Source organism: Microtus ochrogaster, chromosome 7 (assembly GCF_000317375.1).
Source record: "Microtus ochrogaster isolate Prairie Vole_2 chromosome 7, MicOch1.0, whole genome shotgun sequence".
NCBI lineage: Eukaryota > Metazoa > Chordata > Mammalia > Rodentia > Cricetidae > Microtus > Microtus ochrogaster.
This window is the reverse complement of record NC_022014.1, coordinates 23,365,048-23,374,284: the sequence shown is the minus strand read 5'-3', so window position 1 is coordinate 23,374,284 and position 9,237 is coordinate 23,365,048. Positions and strand designations below refer to the sequence as shown.

At 40.8% G+C, this 9,237-nt stretch overlaps 1 protein-coding gene across 2 annotated transcripts in view; it reads left to right on the top strand.

Annotated features, from left to right (window-relative positions):
* Ywhae (tyrosine 3-monooxygenase/tryptophan 5-monooxygenase activation protein epsilon) overlaps window positions 1-9,237 on the top strand; it is a 37,278-nt gene that overhangs the window by 23,873 nt on the left and 4,168 nt on the right. For both annotated transcript variants that reach the window (XM_005349534.2, XM_026780248.1), the window contains exons 3-5: window positions 902-1,008; window positions 2,180-2,386; window positions 5,649-5,785. In XM_005349534.2, coding sequence (XP_005349591.1) covers window positions 902-1,008; window positions 2,180-2,386; window positions 5,649-5,785 — 451 coding nt within the window. The remainder of the gene's footprint in view (window positions 1-901; window positions 1,009-2,179; window positions 2,387-5,648; window positions 5,786-9,237) is intronic.

Genomic DNA, 9,237 nt, shown 5'->3' with positions numbered 1-9,237 from the left:
GTTGTGAGCCACCATGTGGTTGCTGGGAATTGAACTCAGGACCTTTGGAAGAGCAGGCAATGCTCTTAACCTCTGAGCCATCTCTCCAGCCCCCTCTCCCATTGTTTTTTAAAGTTCTTTTAAGTTGATGGCCTTTGGGCAAATGCTATATCTTTCAAATAAATAAATGCGTATATATACAACATTTATGACTTCTTAGAGCTATTTGCAGGCTATGACCTGAGTAGTCTGATATTGTCTCCTGACAGAATGGCCAAGGGTTCAGAAGTCATTGAGTCCACAAGACTGGATGTCTTAGCATTCCCAAACTGGTGCTTGAGCCTCTGGGAGGTCCTAGAACCGCTAGTTTTCAGTCCCTTTCGGAATTTCCTAGTGTAGGTGCTAGCACTAGAGAGGGAATGGCTCAGGATAGATGAACTTGCCAATGAGAGTGAACTGAGAAAGCACTTCCTTCTTCCTTGTCCTTTTATGTGAGCTGCCCCCTCACATGATCTGAATTTAGGGTGGGTCTCCCAACTCAAATTATCATACCAAGAAAAATCCCTCCCAGGCCTGCCCAACTGCTTTGGTTTTAGTTGCTTCCAAGTGTAGTTAAGTAAACAACCAAGAGTAACCTTTATAGTTGGTACCTTATAATGGAAATTAATTCATGTAAGTGTCTAACATTTAGAAAGAATGTGGATTACTCACTGGTGATTCTTTAGGGGAACTGGGTTGTATGTGTATGGTTTAAAGAGCAAGAGACTTTCTATACTCTGAGTAGTTTTCTGCCAACTTAAGGTTTGGGGAAAGAGTTTGGAAACAGATAAGATGTTCTGTTTAAGACTGGGCTCTTCAGATTAAACTTTGTGTAACAAGATTTTGGAATTGCCAAACTTAATCTGATGTTTTCCCTCCTTAGGTTGAAACTGAGCTCAAATTAATCTGTTGTGACATTCTGGATGTACTGGACAAACACCTCATTCCAGCAGCTAACACTGGCGAGTCCAAGGTTTTCTATTATAAAATGTAGGTTCTATACTAGAAGGGAAAAATGTGAGATTTAAAGTTAGCCTTAGAATCATAACTTTTTAAATGTGGATTTTCAGCTTTGACTTAAAATAGTTGAATATTGGAGGGTTAGTTACCAAAACCTAAAGTTTAATTAGTTACAAATACTATAGTGATGAAGAATTAATATATTGTTGCATTTGAGATTGCCAGACTATTGTACAAAATACCTAACTTTTGGTCGTCGTTGTCACTCTCACCCCATTGTTTATATGCTTGACTGGCCTGGAAGTCAAGATGGTAGACTTAGCCTAGAATTCAGAGATCTCCCTACATCCGCCTCCTGGGGTTAAGGTGTGTGCCACCATTCCAAGCTTATTCTGAGAACAAGGTCTGTCTGGGCAGCCCTGGCTGGTCTGGAACTCAGTCATCAGGTTGGCCTCAGTTTTAGAGTAATCCATCCTTCCTTCCTTCCTTCCTTCCTTCCTTCCTTCCTTCCTTCCTTCCTTCCTTCCTTCCTTCTTCCTTTCTTCCTCTCTCTTCTCTCTCTCTTCCTCCCTCTCTCTTTTTCTCTTTCTTTTTGGGCAAAGGGTAGAACTCACTCTGTAGACCTTGCTGACCTTGAACTCACACAGATCCTCCTGGCTGGGATTAAAGGCCTGTGCCACTACTGCCTGGCCCAAATAATCTTTTTTTCTAGCAGCTTCCTAAGATTATATGTCACCACACCTTGCCTGGGGTTTTTGCTTTTGTGGTTTCATTCCTCTTTAGCTAAAGCTGCGAAGTTCACAGTGTAATCTTAACTATCTGTGGAGAAATTACAAGGGCATAGCTCAGGAATAGTAGGGGCACATTGTGCTCAGGGCTTCGGGTGTCCTGGCACTGCAGTGACAGCAGCAAATGTGTATTGTGATTAATGAGTGTGTGGTTCTTTGGAAACATTCTTATACTAGTTAGGTGATTTTTGCTTTAGTTGTCTTCTGTGAAAGTTTCTCAATAATTTTAAATATGAAATCCTTATTAAGGAAAGAAGAGATGAGCCAATCTGATGGATTCTGACATTGTTTTTAAAGTTTCTAAAAATATATGTTAATCATTAAACTGTATTTTGTTGTGTACAATGTGGTAGAGAAAATTGTCATTCTCTAAGAAATTTCTAATTGGGATTTTATTTGCTGTTGTGTTGTAGGAAAGGGGACTACCACAGGTATCTGGCTGAGTTTGCCACAGGAAATGACAGGAAGGAGGCCGCAGAAAACAGCCTCGTGGCTTACAAAGCTGCTAGTGACATTGCCATGACAGAACTTCCTCCAACGCACCCCATTCGTTTAGGTCTTGCTCTCAACTTTTCCGTATTCTACTATGAAATTCTTAATTCCCCTGACCGTGCCTGCAGGTAAGTAATGGAGGAGGCAAGTTCCCAGTGTGAAGTGCAAAGGTTCCAGAGGAGCTACCTTCTGTTTAGGCTGTCACAGGAGTCTGTTGGCTTAATTTTTATGTATTAGCATTCGTTCAGTCTTATAACGGGGTCTTGGTACCAGGTATCTGGCTTAGCCTCGCTTTGAACATTCAGTTCTCATGTGTCATTCTTCCAATTGTTAGGGATTATAGACATTTACCACCTCCCTTCCCTGGGAATGCTTTTAATATTCTTGGTGAACTTTTTGCTATTTTTTGCTTTTGGTTTTCGAGATAAGAGTTTTTCTATATATAGCCTTTGCTGTCCTGGAACTTGTTATGTGTAAACCAGGCTGTCCTAGGACTCAAAGAGGTCCACCTGCGTCTGCCTCCCGAGTGCTGGGATTAAAGGCATGTGCCACCACCTCCTTACATGATTTTTTTTGTTTGTTTGTTTGTTTTTTTGTTTGTTTTTTTGTTTTTCGAGACAGGGTTTCTCTGTAGCTTTGGAGCCTGTCCTGGAACTCCCTTGGTAGACCAGGCTGGCCTCGAACTCACAGAGATCCGCCTGTCTCTGCCTCCCAAGTGCTGGGATTACAGGCGTGCGCCACCACCGCCCGGCACATGAATATTTTTTAAATTATAATTTTAACAATTATAATATCATTGGTATTTGTGAAACTGTCACACTAAAATTTCTGCACTTTTTGGTGTGTATGCATATACATGTGTCTATAACATGGCAGATGAAGGTCAGAGGACAACTTGGAATTAATTCTCTTTCTACTATGATGGGCACAATTGTGGGTACTGAAAATTGAACTTGGATCCTCTGGAAGGCAGTAAATACACTTAGCCACTGAGCCATCTCTCCAGCCTCCTTTTCTCCGATTTTTATATCAATTTGTTTCTAGTTTTGAAATCATGGATGCAAATAAAGTATTGTACTGGTAAACATGTATACTTCAAAGAATTCAATGTAACCATTTTCATGTATATAATTGAGTAGAATTTAATATGCTCACAATTTTTTTATAACCATCAGTACTAACCATTTCAAAAGATTTTTATCACTTCACCCAAACTAAGTTTAAAGTAGTAACTCCATTCCCCAGTCTCTTCTAACCTGAGTTTGCTTGTTCTTGGCATCTTATATAAGTAGAATTATTTCTATCCTTTTTTGTTTGCTGTATTAATTTCTTGGTAACAATGCCTACAGATAGAACTTTTATCCAGAGGCAGTGACTTATGCCTATAAGAAGACTGAGGCAGGAGGATGAGTGCAAGTTGAAGCCAGCCTGGGTTATAGTGTGAAATCCTGTCTCTTTGCCCCTCTTTCAAAAGCAGGATGTGGAGATGCATCCCTGTGATTCCAGCACTCTAGAAGAGGAAGCCGGACAGCTAGACATCCAAAGCCAGCCAGGGTTACTTGAGACACTGAACAAAACAATCTTCTTTTCCTTTGGGTTGGGGTGTGGTATTCTTAATTGTATTCATTGTAGGTATATACTACATTTGTCTTATTCAAAGATATTTGAACCTTTTTGAGTTTTTCAGGTAGGGTTTCTCTGTGTACCCTGGCTGTCCTTGGAACTCGCTCTGTACAGACCAAGCTGGCCTCAAACTCAAAAGAGATCCTACTGCCTCTGGGATTAAAGGTGTGTACTCCCATTGCCTGGCAGGAAAATATCTTTATCACACATGTATTTTGGTGGAGTTTTAGGGTGGACTCCATGGATTATTTTCACAGTCTAGTCTGTTTGTAATAGTTCATACTGTATCAAGAAGCCGCACACCCTTAATCTCAGCACTCTGGATGCAGGGGCAGGTGGATTTCTATGAGTTCAAGGCCAGCCTGGTCTACAAGGGCTAGTTCCAGGACAGGCTCCAAAGCCACAGAAAAACCCTGTCTCAACCCCCTGCCCAAGGAAAAAAAACAGTTGTATTAATAGTGCCTTGGGGCTAGAGGGATGGCTCCCTATGTATTTCTAGGGTACCTGAGTTTGTTTCCAGTACCCACATGAAGAGATCACAAGTGCTTATGACCCCTGCTCCAGGGGATCTATCTGATGTCTTCAAGCCTCATCTGTTACCTGTACTCTTGAACATTTAAATACAACTACATATAGTCAAAAATAATAAATCTTGCAGCTAGAGAGGTGGCTCAGCGGTTTAGAGCATTGGTTGCTCTTCCTGAGGTCCTGAGTTCAGTTCCCAGCAACCACATGGTGACTCACAACCATCTCATGCCCTCTTCTGGCCTAAAGTCAGTAGAGCACTCATATACATAAAATAAAACTTTAAAAAAAAAACGTAAATCTTGGCTGGGTGGTGATGACCTTTAATCCCAGCACTGGGGAGGCAGAGGCAGGTGTATCTCCTGTGAGTTTGAGGCCAGCCTGGTCTATAGAACGAGTAAGAAACAAACAAAAAGCAACTCCTTGTGGGCAGGAAAGGTATCTTTTTTTTTTTTTTTTTAAAGATTTATTTATTTGTTATGTATCTGGTATTCTGTCTGCATGTACGCATGCACACCAGAAGAGGGCACCAGATCTCATTACAGATGGTTGTGAGCCACCATGTGGTTGCTGGGAATCAAACTCAGGACCTCTGGAAGAGCAGTCGGTGCTCTCAACCTCTGAGTCATCCCTCTAGCGCCCCCCCCATTTTTTTTTTTAAAGAATTAATTCCTTAGTTGGGTAAGGTGGTGTAGGCTTGTAATCATACTGCCTAAAAGGCTGAGGCCATTTTTATAATTGCTTTAAACTGTAGTCTTACTGTGTCACCCCAGGTGGCATGGGACTAGATCTTGCCTCCATTGTTTGTTAACACTCTTGACTAGGATTGAGATTTCCAAGACTAGACTTGGTTTGTATAGGAAGACATTCAAAAGCAGCACGAACATCTCTTGAGATGCTTGTGAAGGTAGAGATGCTTGTTATCAAGCGTGATTAGCCTGAGTTTGGTCCTTGGGATCTATGTGATGGAGGGAGAGAGGCAGCTGTGACAGGTTTGTCATCTGACCTTCAGTTACATTCATACCAAATTCTAGGTACACATTTTTTTTTAAAGTTTTTTATTTAAGTTAAAAGTAAGCCGAACAAAAATACCAAGTCTTTCATATTTTTATTCGAAGTTATCTTTCAGCATTTGTCTGTGTTGCCTTTATAATTAGTGGGACTGCTAGAGTAACTGAGAATAGCCCGTTGTTGCTATCTTTATTGTTAATTGAGTACTGACGGGCGGTATATTCATTTCAGGTTGGCAAAAGCAGCTTTTGATGACGCTATTGCAGAACTGGACACGCTGAGTGAAGAAAGCTATAAGGACTCTACGCTTATCATGCAGCTGCTACGTGATAACCTGACGCTTTGGACCTCAGACATGCAGGGCGATGGTGAGCAAGCCCAGATGTTTCTCTTTGGGTGGTTGCCTCTTCTAAGAACTCTTTTGGTTCTCATAGCCTGTCTGCAGTAATTAAGGTTTATTCCTTCTATAGGGAATGATGCCCAAGTGCCATTTTGACCCTTGATAAGTAAAGGGCCGATTTGACAATTTCATACATGTGTAGAAATATTATGCCAATATTCAAAATTGTAAAAGTTTTGTCTCTAAAAATGACTTGTTAGTATGCTATAATCAGTATAAGGAAGAAAGAAATGACTGGAAACCATTTCCTTTCTATTTTTTAAACCTATATTGTTTAATATGTGTTTGAATGTTTTGCCTACATGTCTGTTACCACATGAATGTCAGAGGCCAGAGGCAATGATGAATCCCCTAGAATAAGAGTAACATGTTTGTAAAGCCTCCATGTGGGTGCTGGGAATTGAACCTGGGTCCTTTGGAAGAGCAGGTAGTTAGTTAGTTCTCTTAGCCACTGAGACATCTAGCCCCCATCATTTCCTTTTATCTTCTTGCAATTCAGTTGAGAGTGGGCGGTAGGGGTTTATAAAACTCTGTGGCATTAGTAGGTATTAATGAAACAGCCCTGCATGGGTTTTTCTTCAAACCTCAGGTCTATGTGAGCCAGCTACATACTTCACCTCTGGCCATACCATAGTCTCCGCATAAAAATCTTTTTCACTAAAAAGCAACTACTTTTCTCTAGGGTTCTACGAGAAATAAAATGATCTGTCCCTAGGTCCATTCTTAAGAGTTCTGGTATTGTCTGGTACTGGGTTTTCATTTGCAAAGTTACTATTTTGGGGGAAGTAATTGCTGTTTGGGGGAATGCATGTGTAAATTTTAACTTCAAATATAATAGTTGAAGTTTCATTTGTTGATAAGGTGTGTGTGCCTATGCGTGTAGGTAGACTCCAGACCCTTATGCATGTTAATTAAACACATGTTCTAACACTTAGCTATACTTCATTCTCTAAAGATTTTTTTGTTTGGTATTGTAATTTTTTGAGACAGGGTTTCTTTTGTGTAGCTATGGATGTCCTAGGACTAGCTATGTAGACCAGGCTGGCCTCAAACTCATAGAGATCTGCCTGCCTCTGCCTCCCAAGTGCTGGGATTAAAGGCCTGGGCCATCAGTGTCTAGACAAAGATCAGTTTTATCTGGGGTTGATGAGAAAACTACTGAATATTATGAGGCAATTTTATAAAGTTATTGTAGGGGATTGGACACAAAAGTGTTAGGTAAAATAAGATTTATTTATTATTAAACAGTTGTTTTATGTGTATGGGTGTTTTGCTGCACATGTGTGCCTGGTGCCTTCAGTGGCCAGAAGTGGTCAGTCAGGTGTGAGCAATCATGGGGGTGCTGGGAACTAAACTTGGGACCTCTGGAAGAGCAGTGAGTGGTCATTTTTCCAACCCTAAGATTGCTTTTTTTTTTTTTTTTAATGAGAAGTGTTTTGTTAGCATGCATGTGTAAACTTCTCATGCATATCCAGTGCTAAATTAATAATGGGAATAGAATCTTCTCCAAGAGCAATAAGCACTCCCCCAACCACTGAATTATCTCCCATCTCAGAGTTTATCTGTAATTTTGATTTTGTTTGTTTGGTTTTTCTATACAAGGTTCCTCTGTGTAATCCTGGCTATTGGAACTCGCTTTGTAGACCAGCTGTCCTCCAACTCACAGAGATCCCCTGCCTCTGCCTCTTGGTTGCTAGGATTAAGAGAGCACCACCACCCGTCTAGTTTTTCTGTTTTAATCACAGTCATGTTAAGTGTGTTACTCAGATAGAAGCTTATATTTAATAGCTTACTTCTAACTACAGTTTCTGGTTGGTTGACATGCTTTGTATTGACCTTGGAGATGCATGGGTTATGAATGTTACCCATTTCCTTTCTCTGGCAAAGTTGAGTTTGATTTTTGACTAGCTTGTGGTGCTAATATGAGAACTCGGTTAGTTTGGCTTTTAAAAGCTCACTAAGTAATCAAGTATTTATGTATGACTAAGACAAGTGTTGTGATGAGATACATGATAGGAACTTCCTACACTTTTCCTACCATCTTGTTAGAGCCACCAGAGTGGTGGATCTCTAATTTCAAGGGCAGCTTGGTCTCCAGAGCAAGTCTAGCTAGGACAGTCAGGGCTATACAGAGAAACCTGGTCTCAAACAAAAAATACAAAAAAAAAGTCATATATACTAGTTATGTGTGTCTGTGGGACTATGTGCACCCATGTTAGTGTTGGTACTTAGGCACATGTGGAGGCATAGCATGATGTGGGATGTCTTAAATCCCTTTCTACCTTACTGTTTGAGACAAGGTCTCATTGAATCCAAAGCACACCGTTGTGGTTAGCCTGGCTGACCATTGAGCTCCCATATTGTAGCAATTGCAGCTGTGCCCAGCTTTCATGTGGATATTGGTATTTAGAATGGGGTTAAATGCTTTAACAAGATTTATTATATATACAATGTTCTGTCTGCATGTGTGCCTGCAGGCCAGAAGAGGGTGCCAGATCTCATTACAGATGAGACCATGTGGTTGCTGGGAGTTGAACTCAGGACCTCTGGAAGAGCAGATGGCTCTTAACCACTGAGCCGTCTCTCCAACCCCTACCTGTTGAACTCATACCCACTGAGTCATCTTGCCAATCTTTAAAATGCCTTTTAAGATCTTTAGTTGGTAGAGAACTTTCCTATATGTAATAAATTCAAGGCCTACCTGAGCTACATCATTACATACAATAAGTTGCAAAGTTTGCCAAGTTTGTATTTTACAATTCTGCTGTAGCTCTTTATCATGATAAACCAACATCAATAAAAGTAATGTAGCCACTTGCCTTTAATCCTGGCACTCAAGAGGCAAAGGTGGGCAGATCTTTGATTTGGAGGCCATCTTGGTCTGCTAGTGAATTCCAGGCCAGTGAGGATTACATAGTAAAACCCTGCTCTTCCCTCCGCCCCTTAAATCAATGAAATATAATTTATACAGATTTAAATTCAATTTACTTAAACTTCATTTTTGTGTGTGTGCGCATGCATGTGCATGGAGTACATACACATGGAAGTCTGAAGATAATTTTGTGGAGTTTCTTTCCAACTTCTGGGGGGTGGGTGCGGTGTGTTTCTGGTTTCTCTGTAGACCAGGCTGGCCTTGATCTCAGATCAACCTGCCTGTGTGTGCCACCACACCTAGCTCTCTCCACCTTTACTTGGGTTCTGAGGATTATCCCATCGTCAGGCTTGCACAACAATATGTCATCTTAATCTGGGCCATCTTACTAGGTCCTATAAATTGTTTATTCTTCTTATGTATGGAGGCCAGAGGTACCATCCACCGTGTGTGTGTCAATTGTCTAGTGTGGCTCCCCAACATCTGCAGAGACCCATCTGCCACATTTTTTTTTAAAATATTTATTTATTTATTATGTATACAATATT